This window comes from Bos indicus x Bos taurus, chromosome 7 (assembly GCF_003369695.1).
Source record: "Bos indicus x Bos taurus breed Angus x Brahman F1 hybrid chromosome 7, Bos_hybrid_MaternalHap_v2.0, whole genome shotgun sequence".
Taxonomy (NCBI): Eukaryota; Metazoa; Chordata; class Mammalia; order Artiodactyla; family Bovidae; genus Bos; species Bos indicus x Bos taurus.
In genome coordinates this window covers 29,574,543-29,596,657 of record NC_040082.1, presented here as the reverse complement: position 1 = coordinate 29,596,657, position 22,115 = coordinate 29,574,543, and the positions used below count along the sequence as shown (strand labels likewise).

General features: G+C 41.0%; 1 protein-coding gene across 3 annotated transcripts in view; it reads left to right on the top strand.

Annotated features, from left to right (window-relative positions):
- RASGRF2 (Ras protein specific guanine nucleotide releasing factor 2) overlaps positions 1-22,115 on the top strand; it is a 266,845-nt gene that overhangs the window by 80,833 nt on the left and 163,897 nt on the right. For all 3 annotated transcript variants that reach the window (XM_027545701.1, XM_027545703.1, XM_027545704.1), the window contains exons 3-4: positions 19,190-19,337; positions 21,572-21,661. In XM_027545701.1, coding sequence (XP_027401502.1) covers positions 19,190-19,337; positions 21,572-21,661 — 238 coding nt within the window. The remainder of the gene's footprint in view (positions 1-19,189; positions 19,338-21,571; positions 21,662-22,115) is intronic.

Genomic DNA, 22,115 nt, shown 5'->3' with positions numbered 1-22,115 from the left:
ATTTGATATTGACTGCCATATGATCAATCCAGGGCTTACATGATTTTGTCAGGAAGCATAGATTTTAGAAACCACTTTAGTGGTTTGGTTAATCCAAGTTTTTCTTCTCTTTTAGATGTGAAGATTTGGTTCTTAATTGATCATTTTTTTTTTGGTGTTCTGACTTTTGGTCTATTAGATTTGCTTTTCCTTTGATTTGAGGTCCAGGACTCCATTGTTTGATGACTTCCTTTTAATTTGACTGTTTTACACCTGTTCTTGTATTTGACTTTTTGTATTGAGATGCTTCTTAAATTTTTGCTTTCTAAATCATAGAAGATAATAACTTTTTCATTTACATTTCATTAAGTCAAGTTTTTGGTGTAAACTTGGGTCTGTGAAATTCATCCTGACTTTGTTTGTAAATGAGCAGAGCCAGAAAGTTAATGAGGCTGATGCAGAGAAAGAATTTGTCAGCCCTTTTTGCTTGAAATTGTGCTAATTAAACAACTGGTTGCTAACTAAACATTTCACCTTTAGAGGACAGCCTGATGGCATTACTTTGGTATTACTGCCTTTTTAATAGCAGATGCTCAATAATTATGGTTTTATTGATCCCTCTTTTTAAGTATGAGCTTTTGATGAACTGATGAGTATTTTAGCCTGAGACTAGTTCTTTTCTGAGCTATAGATCCTTCTGTAGGTACTACACAGAAACAGGGACTGCTCAGAATCCTTCTCTTGATCACTGCTCCTCTTTTCCTGGGGTGTTTATCAGTACTGGCCTGGGTGTTCTATCTTTGGGGTGTCATGAGAATCACATTTTTGAGGCTGGCTTTTGTACCTCCGAGCTGCATCGACTTGATTTGCTTTCAGAGGATCTTTAGGTCGTTTCCTGGTATGTTCAGTTGCTTGTTTTCTTCCTTAGATCTGGCCCAGGAAGATATCTTTTTGGAAATTGATATTCTCATTTTGAAGCTTTGACCTTGTCCAGGAAGCTTGTTTTACAGTTTTGCTCAAAGTTGGTTGCTATTACATTTCTAGAAATTGGCACATTTAAAATATCATTTCATTATGTATTACTGGCTTTGGTTCACAGGAAGGTGATAGTGTTGTAGGAAGGGGGAGGCCCCCCTACAGGGCCCCAAGAGCAGGCTCTTGTCTAACACTTGGAAAAGAATTGTCAGAGGAGACACATGTCCTGACAAAGCAAGAGATTTTATTGGGAAGGGCACCCGGGTGGAGAGCAGTAGGGTAAGGGAACCCAGGAGAACTGCTCTGCCACGTGGCTCACAATGTCAGGTTTTATGGTGATGGGATTAGTTTCCGGGTGGTCTTTGGCCAATCTTTCTTTCTTTTTTTTTTTAAATTTTATTTTATTTTTAAACTTTACATAATTGTGTTAGTTTTGCCAAATATCAAAATGAATCCGCCACAGGTATACATGTGTTCCCCATCCTGAACCCTCTTCCCTCCTCCCTCCCCATACCATCCCTCTGGGTCGTCCCAGTGCACTAGCCCCAAGCATCCAGTATCGTGTATCGAACCTGGACTGGCAACTCATTTCTTACATGAGTTTTTTTACATGTTTCAATGTCATTCTCCAGAATCTTCCCACCCTCTCCCTCTCCCACAGAGTCCATAAGACTATTCTATACATCAGTGTCTTTTTGCTGTCTCGTACACAGGGTTATTGTTTCCATCTTTCTAAATTCCATATATATGCGTTAGTATACTGTATTTATGTTTTTCCTTCTGGCTTACTTCACTCTGTATAATAGGCTCCAGTTTCATCCACCTCATTAGAACTGATTCAAATGTATTCTTTTTAATGGCTGAGTAATACTCCATTGTGTATATGTACCACAGCTTTCTTATCCATTCCTCTGCTGATGGACATCTAGGTTGCTTCCATGTCCTGGCTATTATAAACAGTGCTGCGATGAACATTGGGGTACACGTGTCTCTTTCCCTTCTGGTTTCCTCAGTGTGTATGCCCAGCAGTGGGATTGCTGGATCATAAGGCAGTTCTATTTCCAGTTTTTTAAGGAATCTCCACACTGTTCTCCATAGTGGCTGTACTAGTTTGCATTCCCACCAACAGTGTAAGAGGGTTCCCTTTTCTCCACACCCTCTCCAGCATTTATTATTTGTAGACTTTTGGATCGCAGCCATTCTGACTGGTGTGAAATGGTACCTCATAGTGGTTTTGATTTGCATTTCTCTGATAATGAGTGATGTTGAGCATCTTTTCATGTGTTTGTTAGCCATCTGTATGTCTTCTTTGGAGAAATGTCTATTTAGTTCTTTGTGGCCAATCTTTCTAATTCAGAGTCTTTCCTGGTGGCACACGCATCGCTCAGCCAAGATGGATGCTAGCGAGAGGGATTCTGGGGAGTGGATGGACACGCAGTGTCTCCTTTCGACTCTTCCCAAACTCTTCCGGTTTTTGGTGGCTTATTAGTTCCGTATTCCTTATCAGGATCCCCTATCGTAAAACAACTCATGCAAATGGTTACTATGGTGCCTGGCCAGGGTGGGCTGTTTCAATCAATGTGCTTCCCCTAACAATAGCAAGGCTTAGTCTTGTTTCTGTTGAGATGAGGTGAAGCCAGAGTATTTTAATAGTAATGAAGTCTGTATTTGTTCTAGAAATGGTTTGCTATTTAGATATGGAGCTTTGGACATTTCCAGTAACTTCATATTTCTTTGTTCTCTTGGCCATATCTGTCCACCATGGTTGATTTGGTTGTAGGCATTGTTGTGGTTGTTGTTCAGTCTCTCAGTTGTATCTGACTCTTTGCAAGCCATGGACTGCCGCACGCCAGGCTTCCCTGTCCTTCACCAGCTCCTGGACCTTGCTCAGACTCATGTCCGTTGAGTCGGTGATGCCATCCAACCAACTCATCCTCTGCTGTCCCCTTCTCCTCCTGCCCTCAATCTTTCCCAGCATCAGGGTCTTTTCTAATGAGTCAACTCTTCACATCAGGTGGCCAAAGTATTGGAGTTTCAGCTTCAACATCAGTCCTTCCAATGAATATTCAGGATTGATTTCCTTTAGGATGGACTGCTTTGATCTCCTTGCAGTCCCAGGGACTCTCAAGAGTCTTCTCCAACACCACAGTTCAAAAGCATCAATTCTTCAGCACTCAGTCTTCTTTATGGTAGCCATTATGACAATTAAAAGCATTGATCCAATTGATTGTGGGTCTTTAAGGGCTCATTGGCTGACATGATAATGTCCACAGCTCTTTTTCCTCTGAGTTTCATCTGCTGGAGCCCTGAGCAAATGGAACCTCGGAAGTTAGAAGGTAGTCATGTCTTGGAAGAGGATCCAGTTGAACCAGAGGTACCAAAGCTTTTCTCATTCTGATCTAAGCATAAGACCTGAAGGACCTGGTTGATGGCAGTTGGGGAAAGAGGTAGGTGGAAAGTATTTCAGAGTTGTAGAGGGTAGACTTCAAAGGATCTTGTGCCCACCTGGAAAAGGACAGTGTTGGACCAGGGTGGCATCTAACATGTCTCTTGGATCCCTAGCTTGGATGGTGTCAGTCTCTGAGAGGGCATATGATGACTGAGAGGAGGACTGTGGGGCAGGATGACAAGTGCTGGCCAGGAAGGGCTTCTGCAGGGAACTGTGGTGTATGAGTGTCTGGAAGGGGGAGTAGGGAACCGGGCAATACTGGTGGGTCTCCTTGCCCACTGGTATGTCAGGTATGGGAGAATGAGCATCAGGAGCTCCTAGAGAAGTCAAGGTATGTCCTGAGGGGAGAGCTGGCTCTGGGTTTCTACCGGGTCTGAGGTCAGGGGAGGGCTTGTGAAACATCAGAGCCATGGAAAACGTGGTGCCTGATGTCGCACGCCGTGGGGTGTGTGTGGCTTTGCTCACCTGCAGAGCTCTTGCTTATGCTCTCAGTGTTTGAGACGGTCCTGCTATCTGTTGCCCGCTTTGCCTCCAACTTCTCCAGCTAAAACTCAACACCTTCGGTGCTCTTTCCTCCCTTTTGTGTGTGCCTGTGGCAGGTGGCTCTTAGATTTTCCTTCATGGGGAAGGTATTTGCAAGAGAAAAAGGAACTGGGCATGTGACTCGGTCCCATAAAGCTCACGTCGCGTTTTGTTTGGCTGGGGCTTGCCACAGCCCTTTCCTTCACCCTGAAGTCAGTTGTGAACTTGATGAGTGGAGAAACTTAATCCTCCAGTTAAGGTTTTCAGTTAAACCTTGTCTTCTTGTCCACTAAAGAAAGCTGTAATCCAGCTTCTTGGGTCTGTACCTGAGGCAGCCTCCTTCATATTCTCTATCTCTTCACCTCTCCCTCTAAAACACACACACACACACACACACACACCCCCATGGTAATTGCACCAAACACCTAATGCCTGTAACCTCATTCTTTTTACCTGGCTAGAGGCTTACTTTGGAGCAAAGTGTATAATACAAAATCTGTCCAACACTGAAGGCCACTGTATGTATCCTGTCATCCCCATAAAATTAGCACTTTGTAGATTGAGCATGGGGAAGTCCTTCACAAGTCAGAAGCGTGATTACACAGAAAAGCTGAAAATGTTTTATGTATCACAGCAAAGCCACAAGACTAGGAAATCAGAAACGTATGGTAATGTTATACAGCCTAGAGCAATCCCAAGGGCATATTTTGTATTCTTTTTGTAACAGCAAGACTGCCACTGTTAAAAAGCTGAAGATGTGGATTTTGTGTGTTTGAGATTTTGTCTTTCTTTACCAAGAAGGTCTGTCAGACCTTTGCCTCCACATCTGCCACAATGAAAGAGACTTCAGTACTTTTCCCCTTAGAGTTTGAAGAGTGCAACACAAAAGAAAAGGAGTCGTGTTTGTGGACTGAAAGATTTGCTTGGTTGGATAGTAGAAATTGTTTTCTGTGGAGAAAAATTAGGCTTGGATTGTCTTATTTGCAGCCCTTTGTTAATCCTCCTACCCGTCAGTTATCTTTCCTTTTCCTCACAGAGTGTTTGCCTCAGATGCTTGTCTTGTCTCCTTCCTTAAGTGTCAGCTGACACCGCAGTGCGACCTTGAGTCTCCACTCACGGAGCGGGTCCTCATGTGCACGTGGGCTCACCCTCTGCAGGGGGTCGCCTCCAGAGAACCTCTCTGGTTCAAGGAAGATCTCTACCATTGGCTTCTTCCCTCTGATTTTCTTGCTGGATAATTGATTCATTTCTCTCTTACAGTTCCAGTGGGTTTCCCTGAGCCTCCTCTCTCCCTTTATCCTGCTCAACACGACTTTTCTCTTGTGTTCTTTGGTTTTTCTTAAATATTTGTCTCCCACCTAAAAACTAGAAACCCTTTGCCTTGTCCCTAAATCCTCCTCTAGCTGCTGACCACTCTTGAAAGTGCAGCCAGGTTTCTTGGAGAAATGATTTGTTTGTTCTTTCTTTGTACACACTCCTGCTCTTTCCAGCCTCTGGGGGTGGGTTTCTGTCTCTCCCCCACTGAAGCTGTGTCACCTGGGTCAACATGACTTTCCAGAGCTTTTCCCTCCTTATGTAACTTCAACTTGCCATTTTGTATTTAGTACTTATTTTTGAATTACACAAATAATACCTATAAATGCAAATTCTCCAAAAAGAAAATTTAAACAATGCACAAGTGCAGAGGGTAAAAAGTTCTAGTTTCCACTCATATCCTTCCCCTCTCCCCCAACATTCTCCAAGCCTACTTATGTCCTCAGAGGTACTTACTGGTCACAATTTGTTCTTTTTTTTTTTTTCCTATGTATTTGCACGTGTGTGTATAGATAGACTGATACTCAGTAAGCCTAAAACTAAACTCATAGTTTTCTGCAAGAGGTCTCCCTTCCAAATGTGTATCATTCTGATCTGTCCTCTACACGATTACCAGAATACCCTTTCTGAAGAAAACATCTGATCTTCTAGAAGAATTCCAGGGTGCCCTTGAGTAATTTTAGTTATTAAAGTCAATTTTCTTATAATATAAAAATTTAAACAGATACAAGGGTCGGGAGAATAGTATGATGGTCCCCCATGCTGCTTTTAAGGAAAAAAAAATTCATTCATTCAACTGATGTTTATTCCCTCCCTAGCAAGTTCTGGGATGCAGTGAGCCAGTCAAGCAAGGACCCTCTGAGCTAACCTTTGTGAGCTTCTCATGCCATCCCACACCACACCACCGCTACCTCCCATGTCCTGAGCTCAGGAATTCTGATGTGCTGGGGTGTCCCTCCAGCCTGAGTAACTCCAGCTCGTCTTTCAGGCTCAGCTCTCAGTCATCTGCACCATCTTCCTGGATCCTCTTTCTCCAGCTCAGGGAAGTGCTGACCATTCCCTTCTTTGAGCCCCTACTGTAACCTCTTATTTATCTCTGAGCCTCTATGAGATTATTGCATTGATTTGTTTCTCTGCTTCTCCCTGTCAGCTTGAATTCCTTCAATGCAAACGTGTCCTGCTCATCTCTTATCCCTGCTCTTGGCACAGGGCCAAGTTGCTTTTCAGAAATGTGGGTACCAGTTTAATCTCCCTCTGCTAGGGCATGAGAAAGCTGGAATCATTTTTTTAAATCTTTATTATATTGATGGGTAGAGAATAGTATCTTGTGTAATGAGTATTTCCTTGATTATTGGTGAGACTATTTTTTGCTATTGTTAATATTTGTCTCTACTACCTATATGAATTACTATCTCATATCCATTCCCCATTTTTCCAATTGGTGTTTTTCTTATCAGTTTGTTTGTGAGCTCTTTGTGTAACAGAGATATTTTCTATTTTTCATATTTGTTGTAAGCCCATGTCATTTTTTATCTTGTACTTAAATCTATGGCATTTTTGACATAAATTTTTTTGATTTATCATGCAGTGAAAATACTGGTTTTGGGGAGAAGTCATTCCATTGCTTTTTACAAAGTAGTATTATTTTAAAAATTGAGATGTAATTCACATACCATAAAAATGTACCATTTTAAAGATTGTGATTTAGTGATTTCTGGTATATTCACAAAGTTATGCAACCATCACCACTACCTAATTCCAGAACATTTTCAACACTCAAGAAAAAAACCCCATCAATTAGCAGTTACTCCCTATTCCCTGATTTCCCTAGCCCTAGCCAACCACTGATCTACTTGCTGTCTCTATGGATTTGTGAATTCTGGACATTTCATATAAATGCATTTGTCTCTGTCCCTGGTGGCTCAGACGGTAAAGCGTCTGCCTGCAATGCGGGAGACCTGGGTTCGATTCCTGGGCCAGGAAGATCCCCTGGAGAAGGAAATGGCAATCCACTCCGGTACTCTTGCCTGGAGAATTCCATGGACGGAGGAGCTTGATAGGCTACAGTCCATGGGGTCGCAAAGAGTCGGACACGACTGAGTGACTTCACTTTCTTTCACTTAACATAAAGTTATCAAGGTTCATTCATGCTGTAGCATAATCAGCCCTCCACCCTTTTTATGGCTGAATACTATTCCATTGTGTGACTATACTGCTTTTTGTTCATTCATTAATTGGTGGACATTTGGGTTGTTTCCTCTTTTTGCTGTTATGAGCAGTGCCACTGTGAATCTTTGTGTACTAGATTTTGTGTGGATTTATGTTTTCAGTTCTCAGATGGCACTAGTGGTAAAGAACCCAGCTGCCAACACAGGAGATATGAGAGACACGGGTTTGACACACGTTCAATCCCTGGGTTGGGAAGATTCCCTGGAGGAGGGCATGGTAACCCATTCCAGTGTTCTTGCCTGGAGAATCCCATGGACAGAGGAGCCTGAGGGCTACAGTTTATAGGGTCACAAAGAGTTGGACATGACTGAGCAACTTAGCACAAGGCAAGAATTATTGGCTCGTGTAGCATCTCTATGTGTAGCTTTTCAAGGAACTGCCAGACTGTTCCCCCATGGATACACTACTTTCCATTCCCACTAGCAGTGTATGAGGGTTCCAGTTTTTCCACAGTCCCACCAACACCTGTTTCCATTGCTATTTTGTTCAGAGTCCTCATAGTAGAAATTAAACACAAAAATTTATAAACGCCTTTAATTCATTTGTGTTTAATGAATATAGTTAGATATATACTTTGGCTCAAGAATTTTTGGTGATCATAAAGAGAATTCTACCAATACTTATTTATGCATATTTGTAAAGAAAGAAAAGTCTCAGTGTTAGGAAGGGGTCATCAGTATCAATTGTGATATAAAACATGTTCCTCACTTTTTAAATATACTACTATACTATAAAATGTATTTAGTTTTAGAAGCATTCCTTAACATTTCTTTCTGTCAAAGTAATAACTTTACCATTATTGGCTTTCTGTTATACTTCCTTATAACAATGTTTTGCTCATTTTTTTATATTTAATTGTGCTTTAGAAAAGATTAGTGACAACTTTTCACATGTCCCAAAGTTAATCAGATGTTGTAAGTAATGAACTACAACTGTGAACTGAAAAGAAAGCAGTGTTTAAAAGAGGGAGCTTTCAGTTTAGTCGCTCAGTCCTGTATGACTCTTTGCGACCCCACGGACTTCAGCACACCAGGCTTCCCTGTCCATCACCAACTCCTGGAGCTTACTCAAACTCATGGCCATTGAGTCAGTGATGCCATCCAACCAGCTCATCCTCTGTCACCCCCTTCTCCTCCTGCCTTCAATCTTTCCCAGCATCAGGGTCTTTTCTAGTGAGTCAGTTCTTCGCATTAGGTGGCCAAAGTATTGGAATTTCAGCTTCAGCATCAGTCCCTTCCAGTGAATATTCAGGACTGGTCTCCTTCAGGATGGACTGGTTGGATCTCCTTGCAGTCCAAGGGACTCTCAAGAGTCTTCTTCAATACCACAGTTCTAAAGCATCAATTCTTCGGCACTCAGCTTTCTTTATAGTCCAACTCTGACATCCTTAGTCCTTAAATTTTATTTCTTTTTTTGATCTCTCCTAACAGAGATGCTTGAGTTTCCACTTATTGTAAAGGGGACAGTGTAGGAAAGAAGAGCCTGTTTGTAGAAAAAAAGAGATTACTGGGAGTAAATTAGTGTTAGAACCTCTAACACTGATGTGATACCTGGAAAATATTGATAAGCCAGTGGAGTGGACCTATTGATGTAAGAGCAGTTGAGAGCCAGAAAAATGGAGGGTAGCAATGTTAAGGTGGCTGTAATGATGCCTGAAGGCCTGGTCTTGCTTAGATAAGAGTGCTGCTGCCTGTGCTCAAACATTGTTTAGCTGGGAACCACAATGCTGTCATCCTGAACTGGATTTCTCCAGTTCCCAAAGACTCCACGATGCCTCTGAATGCTGATTCCAAAGTTTTCTCAATAAAATTTAGCATAACCCTGGAGCTAGTGAAACTGTTTCTTTAGTTACCTATTATACAGCTTTTTAGTTTGGGTTTTACTGTAGTTCTCTCCCTTTCTTTGATATGCTAGATATATATGCTAATTGTAATTATAATTGTCTAGCGTATTAGAAATGGCAGCCCACTCCAGTGTTCTTGCCTGGAGAATCCCAGGGACGGGAAAGCCTGGTGGGCTGCCGTCTATGGGTCGCACAGAGTTGGACACGACTGAAGCGACTTAGCAGCAGCAGCAGTGTATTAGACACATCTCTCTCTCTCATTAGCAAATATATCTTCAACCAAAATAGCTAGGATAAAGGACTTCCCTGGTGGTCCAGGGGCTAAGACTCTGCGCTCCCAGTGCAGGGGGCCAAGGTTCAGTCCCTGGTCAGGAAACTAGATCCCACGTGCCTCAACTTAAAGACCCTGCCACAACTAAGACTTGGAGCAGCTGAAGGACAAAAAAAGACAGGGCAGAATAACTCAGATAAGGTTCTGGCCCAAGTAAAATTCCTTCCTGATAATTTTAAGGCCTGTGATTTTATACTGTGCCTTATCTCTGAACTCTTCAGGATTCTACTGGAATATTTCTTCTCTCTTGCATGGAGTAGTGGTTTTGATTATACATATTACCCAAGAATATTTTACTCCCATATATATTTCTCAGACTTGCCATCTGTTGGTACTCAACAGCTTAGTTTGGTTTTCATCATGTTCATTTATATGGCTTAATTTTATTATTTCCTTTGGCAGTGAGGAACCGTTTTTTCTCAAGGAATCTTAAACTGAATAACAAAAACTAATATGTGAATAAATTGCAAAACAGAAGTAATGAATAGTTTAGACTGAAACACTTAAACCTGAGCATTATCTAGTAACCAGAAAATTTAATCAGACAAAACATGTATTGATAATATAGTAGAAGAGAAATAGCGGTGCTCTGAAAACTCTTACACTAAAGGGAAGCCGTGCATGTGTCTTCAATGATTTGACCCAGTCTGTAGTACATTTTTTATTTTACTAGTGGGGTACATAAAAAAAAAAACTATGATTTTTAAGGTGGGACAATATCCCCATAAGAGTAAACTAGGGAGACCCAATGAAATACTTCAAATGACTTGAAAATTATGAGAAAAGCAAATTATTTTGTAAAAAGAATAAACTGTGCAAAACAAATCATATTAAGTGACATTTTTTTCATTTGACAATGATTTCATTTGAATGACTGTTTTGTGCCAGGTCCCATGCTACATGATCGTCTAGATGATCATCTAGCATGGACTAGTCTTTAACACTTTTCCTGGATTATTGTGGAAATTCCACTGGTTTCCTTTTCTTCTTTATACTCCACCCCTCAGCTCTGTCTTTTCGTATCACAGCATCCAGTGTGATCCTGTAAAGAAGTCAGATCTTGCCATGCCTCTGATTAAAGTTCTGCATCTCATACAGGGTGAAAACCGAGACTTTAGATTGGTCTCTAGAACCCTACATGCATTAAAATCTTGTCCCCTCTTCTTCCTCTCATGTATGCCCCCTAGTAAACCGGCCACTTTGCCATTCCCATACAGGTCAGACCCACTCCCACCACAGGGCTTTTGCACTTGCTGTTTCCTCTGCCTGTCAGGCTCCCCCTGAGCTGGCCACAAGGCTGTCTTCTCAGATCATTCATTAGTCCAGTGCTGGCTTCTCAGTAAAGAGCCTCTCTCATACCCTGGTTAAAATGGTAACCCCGTCTCCCCCATTTCCTTTCCTACTCCTCTGTTTTTCTCCTTTAAGGAATGATCACCAGTAGCATACTGCTTGGGCTTCCCAGATGCCTTAGTGATAAAGAATCCACCTGCCAATGCAGGAGACATGGGTTTGATCCCTGGGTTGTGAACATCCCCTGGAGAAGGACGAAACAGCAACAGCACACTACAGATTTTTCTTACATTAATGTCTTTTGCTGTGTTGTTGTTCAGTCGCTAAGTTGTGCCTGACTCTTTGCGACCCCATGGACTGCAGCACACCTGTCCTTCACTGTCTCATGGAATTTGCTCAGATTTATGTCCACTGAGTCAGTGATGCTATCTAACTATCTCTTCCTCTGCCACTCCCTTCTCCTTTTTCCTTCAGTTTTTCCCAGCATCAGGATCTTTTCCAGGGAGTTGGCTCCTTGCATCAGGTGGCCAAAGTATTAGAGCTTCAGCTTCAGCATCAGTCCTTCCAATGACTATTCAGGGTGGAGTTCCTTTAAGACTGACTAATTTGATCTCTTTGCAGTCCAAGGGACTCTCAAGAATCTTCTCCAACACCACAATTCGAAGGCATCAATTCTTTGGTGCTCAACCTTCTTTATGCTCCAACTCTCGTATCCATACATTACTACTGGAAGGACCATAGCATTGACTATATGGACCATTGTCAGCAAAGTGATATCTCTGCTTTTTAATATGCTGTCTAGGTTTGTCATTACTTTCTTTCCAAGGATCAAGCATCTTTTAATTTCATGGCTGCAGTCACCATCCACAATGATTTTGGAGCCACAGAAAATAAAATCTGTTACTGCTTCTGCTTTTCCCCTTCTATTTGCCATAAAATGATGGACTGGATGCCATGATCTTAGGTTTTTGAATGTTGAGTTTTAAGCCAGCTTTTTCACTCTGCTCTTTCACCCTCATCAAGAGGCTTCTTAGTTCCTCTTTGCTTTTTTGCATGATGTACTCTGCATATAAGTTAAATAAGCAGGATGAAAATATACAGCTTTGATGCAGTCCTTTCCCAATTTTGAACCAGTCATTGTTCCATGTCCAGTTCTAACTGTTGCTTCTTGACCCATATACAGGTTTCTCAGGAGACAGATAAGGTGGTGTGGTATTCCCACCTCTTTAAGAATTTTCCACAGTTTGTTGTGATCCATACTGTCAAAGGCTTTAACATAGTCGATGAAGCAGCGGTAGATGTTTTTCTGGAATTCCTTTGCTTATCCAGAGAATGTTGGCAATTTGATCTCTGGTTCCTCTGTCTTTTCTAAATCCAGCTTGTCCGTGTGGAAGTTCTAGGTTCACATACTGCTGAAGCCTAGCTTGAAGAATTTTGAGAAAAACCTTACTGGCATGGGCACAATTATATGGCAGTTTGAACATCCTTTGGCATTTCCCTTCTTTGGGATTGGAATGAAAACTGACTCTTTCCAGTCCTGTGGCCAGTGCTGAGTTTTCCAAATTTGCTGATGTGTTGAGTGCAGCATTTTCACAGCATCATTGTTTAGGATTTGGAATAGCTCAGCTGGAATTCCATCACCTCCAATAGCTTTGTTTATAGTAATGCTTCCTAAGACCTACCTGACTTCACACTCCAGGATGTCTGGCTCTAGGTAAGTGACCACATTATCATGGTTATCTGGGTCATTAAGACCTTTTTTTTTTTTGCTCTGTACTACAGTGTAAACTTCATAAGAGCACAGGTTTTTTTTTGTTTTTTTTCTGCTTTGTTTACTCCTGTCTCCAGTGCTTTGAACAGTTTCTGGGTACATACCGGTCAATAAACATTGGATGAAAGAATGAATTTGAAGTCATAGGGACATATTAAGAAGGAAATAAACATTACATAATCCTGTCTCACAGAATAAATCTCTGTCATTAGGATTGGTGTATGTGGGGTTTCTGCTTAAAATTATAGAGGTGCTGGAAAAATACAGAAAAGCACAAAAGAAGTTAATTAAAAATTACCCATAATTTTACTAGTGAAAGAACACTGCTCTTTGTATTTGGAGTGCCTATCATTCCCTCTTGGTCACCCCTCCTTCCCAACCCTTATATCTGTGATATACATAATTTTCTCTCTCTGCAACTGAACTTATGTGCATGCACAAAACATGTTTATTTTTGTCTCCTGGAGTTTTTGTTATTGTTGTTGCTCACTTATTAGTGAGTCTTGGATATGTCTTCATTATGTTACTGTTCTTTTAAAATATGATTGTAAATGGCATGTATCATTCCACTGTGTAGATCTACTATTGCTTGTTTAATCACTTCCATATTATATACATGTACATTTAGATTGTTTGCACTTTCTTATAGTCATTAAAATAATTAATGAATGCACATCTTGTTTCTTTGTACATCTTTGTGCAAACCTCTGTTTATTTTCCTTGGGTTAGATTATTAGAAGTGTAATTACAATGACCAAGGATGTGTATGACCTTTTTAGTGTATCTTGATACATATTGTGACATAGTTCACTCCAGTAGTGTAGCCGTTTTAACATATCTTTGCTGGCGCTGAGTAGCATTGTTTACTGAAACTCTTGATACATTTGATAAACAGTTTTTAAAAGTGAAAGTTGTGCAGTCATGTCTGACTCTTTGTGACCCTGTGGACTATATAATCCATGGAATTCTCCAGGCTAGGTAGCCTTTCCATTCTCCAAGGGATCTTCCCAATCCAGGGATCAAACCCAGGTCTCCCTCATTGCAGGCACATTCTTTACCAGCTGAGCCACAAGGGAAGCCCTTGTGAAAGAAACAATTTTTATTTATATGATTAAGTAGTAGCACCTTTTTTCTGTATTTATTATTCATACATATATTATTTTCTATGACGTCCTTTTATCTATTTCTTGACTCAATAATTTTAAGCAATATTATTGGCTCCCTGTTATAAAGATGAAGACTTTAAGACTCTTACAAATCTCTTACCTCTCCTTCCTCTGTCCCCTCTGTTTGTGTTACTCACAATGGTTGACTTTATATCTTAAAATCATATCATTAAGCCTCTGTTAATTTACCAACTTTGGACAGTGTGTATTGACTCTCTGCTATGCAAGATACATAATTTGAGACATTTAATATGTTTTTATTGTTCTTTTCTCTCTTCTAACCCTGAGGTTTTATTACTTTCACTATTATTTATTCTCTGTTTATAAACTTTTTTAAACATTTACCTTCTGTTCTATAAATTTAATTAAACCACTGTTGGTTCTGAAAATTAAAAAACAGTGAGGGGCATTTGCATCATGGTTATACAAATGTTACGTACCAACTATCAAGGCTGGTGTTCAATTCTCTATTGTGATCTAACTCCCTAGGTTACTGAGGAGGAACGCATCTGCTTGATACTCACTTTCTTTAGCTAACCTATGGTTTCTCTTTGGAAGATTTCATAATTTTTCTCTATCCTTAGAGCTCTGATATTTTACAAGGGTGTGAGAGGGTATGACATTTTTTAAATTTGTTCTCTCTGGCATTTGGATTAGCCTTTCTATTTGAACTGTACCGTGTTCAGTTCAAGGAAGGTTTCTTGAATTTCTTGATTATTTTCTCCCCATCACAGTCTGTGTTTTTTTTTCCTTCTGAAACTCCCATGAGATAGTTTTTAGACTTCTTGGATCTGTACTCCAGGCTGCTCAAATTTTCTTTCCTATTTTTAATCTCTTTGTATTTTTGTTCAGTGTTCTTTATCTCTGCCACCACCCAGCTTAGATTTTAGCCATGTCTGGTTTATTGGTTAGCACATTCATTGACCTGAAAATTTTCAATAATTGTTTTTGTTTCCAAGAACTCTTCCTTTTATCTGATCACTTCTTTTCCAGCCGCTTTTTGTTTTATGGCTTTACTATCCTTCCATATCTCTCTGAAGATAATAAATCTCTGTAGCCTGATTAGTCTTGTTTCCCTAGTATCTCTTCTGTTTGTTCATTTGAGGCTTTACTTATTAACTCTTGCCGCTTGACAGTTTACTCCCCAATGCTTAAAACAATAAACTTCTTGGTGAAAATGAAAAAAAAAGATTAAACAAGAATAATCACAATAAATGCATCATTTACAAAAAAAAAAAAACAAAAAAACAAACAATAAACAACTTACGGTCCCCAGCAGTGTCTGTGGCTCGGGAATCTAGGTATGGTTTTGCTGGATGCGTCTGCCCTGAGGACGCAAGGCAGCAATCCTGGTGTCAGCCAGGTCTGCAGTCACATCAGCAGGTTCAAAAGGTACTCACTCACATGATTGTTGGTTGGATTCACTTCCTTGCCAGTTGTTGGACGAAAGCCTCAGTTTCTCATCAGCTGTTGGCTGAGGCCTCTCTCAGTTTCTGTCTGTGTGGGCCTCTCCATGTAGCAGCTCACGACATGGCAGTGGCCAGCACAAACTGGCAAGATAAGAGAAGGTCTATAATAAGATGGAATCCAGAGTCTCCTTGTACACTGATCTTGGAAGTGCCATCCCATCACTTTTGCTGTGATCTGTTCCATCACTAGGGGTCATCTTGCGTGCCGCCTACTACTTTTCTTAGGGATTAATTTTCTCAAGTGTCTAGTGATCTTTGTTTCTAAATGCAGGATCTTGAGGGTTACTATAGGCAGCTGGCCTGGGCTTAACGCTGTGACTGTGAACAAGGGTCTGTCTGTGCCTTGTGTGGTTGTGCAGGCTTCGTTTTCAGGTACGTGAGCAATGGCAGCAAGGTTGGCTGGGACTCTCCCTTGTCAGGTTCCACCCCCTTTAGTGTGCTTGGGTGGCACCTGTGACTTGCTACCAGCAACTAGTATATAGCAAACACGAGTGAATAGTGGCTTCTAGATTACATTCTATGGTAAAGGAAAAGGGATTTTGCAGGTTAATTAAGGTCCTAAATCAGTTGATTTTGAGTTAATTAAAAAGGAGCTTTTCCTCAGTGGCCTAACTTAATCAAATGAGGGAGGTGGGGGTAGAAGCCCACCCCTGAGGTCAGAGATGCTCTCCGGCTGGTCTTGAAGACGCAAACTGCCTGAGTTCTGTAGCTGCAAGAAAATCCCTTTTTCCAACAGCCTGAGTGAACGTGAGTGTGGCTTCTCTCATTCACGCCTCTAGAACAGAAGGCACCTGGGCTGACACCTTGATAGCAACCTTGGGAGACTCTGAGTTGAGGATCCAGCTACACTGACCCACAGAATCTATGAGATAATATGTATGTGCTGTTTAAACCACTGTATTTGTGGTAATTTGTTACCCGATAGAAAAGTCACACAGTGTATTTCACTCCTAGTCCCTCTCCCTTTCCCTTTTGCTCTCTGTCTTGTGTCTGCAGTGGATGTGATATAAAGCCAAGCTCTGCTGCCTGAGTCTAATCCCTTCACGAGGAGCCTTCTTTGGGAAGGCGGCCTGCTTTCTACAGAGAGCAGATCTTCGGCTGACTTGAGGGCATGTCATTCTTGCCTGTTGGACCTTTTCTTTCTTTATCTTGTAAAATGGGAAGAGGAGGAACCTAACTTCCAGATGTTCTGAAGGCTCTTGTTTAATGAAAGACCCTGATGATCCTTCCCTTGCCGTCTCCTGTCCTTTGTTGATTCTGGACTTGGAGCTTCTCTGGCCACTCTTGGTGGGAACCATGCCTGTGCAAGGGGTCTGCCTGTGTGATTTCCTTGCTCTGATTTTCCCACCGTTCTGATTCTTCTTGGTTTTCCTCTTCGTGGAATTTCATAAAACTTCTGGTCTGTTGATGACATATTTTCCTGTTTTATAATGCTGTTATGGTTTCCTTCTTTAAACAAAAACCAGTTTTCCTAGCATTTCAGCAGGACCTTGGAAATGAAGGGAGCCAGATATATCAATGATAAGTCTGCATGAATTCAGCTCTACATACTGGTCTGGACTTTTTCTTTTTATAGAAGAAAATAAAATACTCTTTTGCTGCCTAACAGTGATCTAACATGTTTGTAATAAATTTGGCATATTTCTAATAAAACCGGTGAGAAAGGGTAGAGTTTTTATTATAATAAGTAATTTTCTCATGCGCTATTATTACATCCTCCTTTTAAAGTACCCTAAAGCATATTTCTTTGAGGACCGTGCCTTTTTTTTCTCCTTTCCCCCTTTTCCCGTTTACACTTACACAGCCTTTCTTCCTTCTCTTAGGGTAATTTCTTAGAACAAGTGACTTAAAATATTGCTGACACTATGCTTTTTTTTTTTTTTTCTAACACTAATGGCACACATGATGTAAGTGCTGAGAAGGTTGAGATAACTGAACTAAAATTGTGATTTTTAGAATTGTCTTAAGACTCTTTTAGTTCCAAGTAATGGCACCCCACTCCAGCACTCTTGCCTGGAAAATCCCATGGATGGAGGAGCTTGGTAGGGTGCAGTCCATGGGGTCGCTAAGAGTCGGACATGACTGAGCGACTTCCCTTTCACTTTTCACTTTCATGCATTGGAGAAGGAAATGGCAACCCACTCCAATGTTCTTGCCTGGAGAATCCCAGGGACGGGGGAGCCTGGTGGGCTGCCATCTATGGGGTCGCACAGAGTCGGACACGACTGAAGCGACTTAGCAGCAGCGGCAACAAAAATCTATTTCAAACTAGTGTAGGCTAGAAAGAGAATTTATTACGTGGAAACTGCAATAGGATCTCACCAAACCCAAGGGTAAAATTATATTCAGATATCATGAGGGTCTGGGACCAGAAACTAAAGAGCCAAAGGTTTTTCTGAACATCTGCTTATTCTTTTCTATCTTTGTTTTGGCATGGGTGTGGCCAAATGTGGCTGATAATAATAGTGATCTGAGTTTCCAAGTTTATATCATCTCAGTTCAAGCAAATAAGTCAGAGGCACACTCCCAGATTCCAAAGAGAAATAATCCAGCTTGGTTTAGCTTGGGCCAGTTATCTCTTTTTAGACCAGTGCCATGTGGTCATGAGGGCAGATTTTGTGGTATAAACAGGACTGCCACAGCCCAGGTTCTCAAAGAAGAGGTAGTGGGGTAGAAGATATATCAAGGGGACAGATAGCTCAAAACTTATCTGTTATTATATTCTTGTTTATATCCAGTGTGCTGTTTCTCATTAGAGAGACAGTTTATCTTGTGGTTAAGAACATGAGCTTGGGGTCAGACAGACCTTGATTTGAATCCCAGCCCTGCCACCTATTAGCTGTGAGGATCAGATTCTTTCTCTGTACAACTGAAGTGATAAAGTCTGTCTCTTGGGGTTTCTGGGAGTAAGAGAATATATATGATACATCCTGCTGCTGCTACTGCTGCTAAGTCGCTTCAGTCGTGTCCGACTCTGTGCGACCCCATAGACAGCCGCCCATCAGGCTCCGCCGTCCCTGGGATTTTCCAGGCAAGAGTACTGGAGTGGGGTGCCATTGCCTTCTCCAGTGATACATCCTACAAGCTCAGTAAATAGTTATTATTTATTACTGTTATCACATCATATGGAAAAGATTATGGGAATGGGTAAACAAACATTTTACCACCCTAAATAGCACAAGAAGCTCTGGAAGCAAAAATCTGGGTGCCACAGAGATCAATAAAAAATCTAAGAGAGAATGTCTTGCTTTTCACACTTGGCCAAAGTAGTGGAAACAAGTTAGGCTGATGATGTCAGGGCCCAAGAATCTACACTTGTTTTTAGAATAAAGTTTTTGCCTCTAATGGTTTTGGGAAGCGTGAATTCAGAGGTCGCATAATCCTGAAGAGAGCCAGGCTGGTGGTACAGTCATCGGGGTTCTCTGCAGCCAGGGCCTCTTCTGATGGTTCCTGCATTCATTCTGCTTGGTAGTTGGTTTATTCTGATTGGCTGGTGCCTTACCCCGTGAAATACTTTAAATATGTTCCATCAATTCAAAGACTTCAGTTTTTATTAAAGAAGTTCCACTATTTTCTTTATAAAATAATAGATTTGTTTTGCATCTTTCTCATTTATATGACAAAGTTGTGAGTTGCTGCCATTGTAAAATCAACTCTTCTAAAGGTTATATAAAAAGGTGATGATTCAAAGTCTACATAGTTAAAGTATACCAAATGTAAGTCAAACGTTAATGTTTACATAGAGTTAGTTAAACTCTATGGCTTCTTTTAAAATAAACATAGAGTATGCTGTTCTATATGAAACTGTAGTAGAATAATATCTCAATGACTAACTGTAATTTTCTCTTAAGTTATGCAGACATTTTGATTGAGAGGGAAGTATTAATGCAGAAGTACATTCATCTAGTTCAGATCGTAGAGACAGAAAAAATTGCAGCTAACCAACTCCGGCATCAACTTGAAGATCAAGACACAGAAATCGAAAGGCTTAAATCAGAGGTATTTCCTAGTTGATAGACTCCTCATTGTTTCATGTTTATTGTCATCTCCTTATGGTTACTTAAAGCCTATAGGGGCAAAATTTTGATCCCAAACTTAGTCCTCTGCCATCACAGGTACATGAGAAATGAATATATTTTCTAAGGTAGGATTAGGTAAATATGTACAGTAAAATATCAGGATAATATGCAGCTTTACATTATGTGTGCTCCTGATGTCATTCATTTGCTCGAATATTCAAGAATTGACTACAGTATTTATCTGTTTTCAGATGGATTCATAGTAATGATTATTGTGAACCTGTCATAGATTCAGTGTAAAAGTCTGAATGACAACTAAAGAAGGTCCAGACATGAAGTCAGAAAGTCTTTGCTTTTTTTCTCAGTCCAAAGAGTCCAACCTTCTCCTCTATAGAATTTTGAAAAACTCATTTGGGTTAAAGTATGTGACATATGCTAGGGTGCATTTGTTTCCTGAAGCTGGAATTCCTGCCTCCCTCCCTGCCCTACCCTCACTGTGAACTCCTCGGGCTTTGCACCCCCATAGAGTGAGATTGACTCAGGTGGTCGTGGAGACGGCAGCCGTTGCGGTGTCTGTGGGTCCTCCCTCCTCCCCAAGGTGCCTCCATCTGTATACAGAAACCTGAGTGTACCTCCCTTTGTTGTCCTGTCATCCCTTGTGGGAAGTGAGCAATACCTGAAGAATTGCAGAGGAATGTAGAAAGTGCAGTTTTTCCACTCTTTCTGACCAGTGGTGCAATAGTGTCCTCTTAGCTTCAAAGAAAAGAACAGGACAGAATGAAACCTACTGCTGATTGTAACTTTGTTGATAGAAACAAACCGCAGGCTCCTCAATCTGGGTACTTTCTTGTTTCTCTGTCATTCAACATTTTCTTCTTCATTTCCTCACATCTTCTTTTGAGACTTACTCTGCAAATTCTGAGAGGGTTTTCACCTCCTGCTGCCCGTGTACCTCACCTCCAGCAGACAGAGCAGGGTTTAAGCTGATGTTCCCATTGGGATCTGATTGCTTCTCTGAGGATGAAAAGTTGCAGACTGTCCACCATATCATTAGTGTTGTTAACATCCCGATCCAACCCTGAAATCTGAGATAGTGAAAACAACAACAAAAAACATAACAAACCTGCATTTTAAAAGACTATATCAGGCACTGTAATTTAAAACAAAATTATTGTGTTCTGTCTTCGACACAGTTAGCTAGAGCAGATGCTTGTCTGCTAAGTGAAAGAGGTTGGCATTTACTCCATGAGAGAAACTCAGCACCAAGCAGTGTTCCCCAATATTTATTTGTGTGTGCTTATCTGCCTTCACTATGTTCTTTTTTAGTCTGAATATATATTGCAGCCACAAACTGTCAGTAGCAGGTCTGTCTTGTGTGGTTGCTTGACAGGAGCCATAATTTATTTCCTACTCCTTTTATTTGCCCACTTCCCTGCCAGAAAAATGGCAGAGGAGAGAGTTTGGTAATGGGGACAAAATGTAAAGACAAGTCTGAGTGGGCAACTATGATCTCAACGTTTTAAGTGTTTGCTTGTTGGTAAAATCTGAATCAGTCCTTAAGTTTTCAGGAGCCTGCAGTTGAGTGATAGAGATTCTCTGTCCAAGGAATTTCATTGCTAAGTGTGGTTCTGAGGCTACCTGGTTTTGAGTCACAAAAATGAGCTGAGGCTATAAAGAGATTCCCCAGGTGGTTTCCATTCTTTTTGCCTTTTTGTGTTTTCTTGACTGGCTTGGCCGAGCCCCTGGGCTCTGGAGTTCCCTTTGCAGTTACCATTTTCCCTAGGAGATCTGTGACTCTGCTGTATAGAAAGCATGAGCTTGGAGCTGAGTGTCACTGCATTTGGAGATCAGAGGGCTTTACAGGAAGCTGCCATTGATGAGATGCTTGACACACCACTGAGATGCTGAGAAGGCCTTGGTCTGGTCATCGCTGGCAGTCAGGGTCTAGTTTCGGACTCACGTTTCTGTAACCCAGGCCCCCATTCACACTCTCCACAGTCACTTCTTATAAGCACTTTTGTTAGCAGCATAATAAGACAAGTTTGGGGTAAAGTTCAGGCTTCCCCTGCCTTAGCATCAAACGAAGATAATGTGCCTGAAAAGTGACTGTTTCCTGAGGATCTTATAAGTTACCTTGTAAGCGTAACTTCCTGTGATATATGGCTTTAGCCTAGTGTTTCCCAAGTCATGAAATGGACCAATTTTGTGTTACAGATTATCGCTCTTAATAAAACAAAGGAACGAATGAGACCTTACCAAAGCAATCAAGAAGATGAGGATCCAGACATCAAGAAGATAAAAAAGGTAGGGTTTCCAGCTTTGGGCGAGTGTGGTGGGGACCAGTTGTCTTTCTGTAGTGATGTCTTTGCCACCCTGACTCTGAGCTAAGAACAATCTTGGTGTTTCTCTCCCAATGGCTTCCTGACTTCTGCTTCAAAATTATCACACATGGTTACTTCTCTGGAAAAGCTTTGGCTTGAGATTTCTTTCCAGTTCTGGGAATCCATTTGTGGATTCTGTGAGAAGGATGCTAAAGGTGGACATTAAGACAGTGGTATTCTCCGTTTGGGTTATTTAAGTGCTGCTGAATTTTCTGGTGTTTGTGCTACTTTTATATTTTAGGGAGTATTTTTTAAATTACACTTCAAAAATGTTTCTTTTAGCTTTAGTCTTCAGTGTTTATTTAGAGAAGTTTATTTTTTTGAGCATGTGAGAAAACTGAGTGAATCAATACATCTGCTCAGGTTTCTGTTTTATT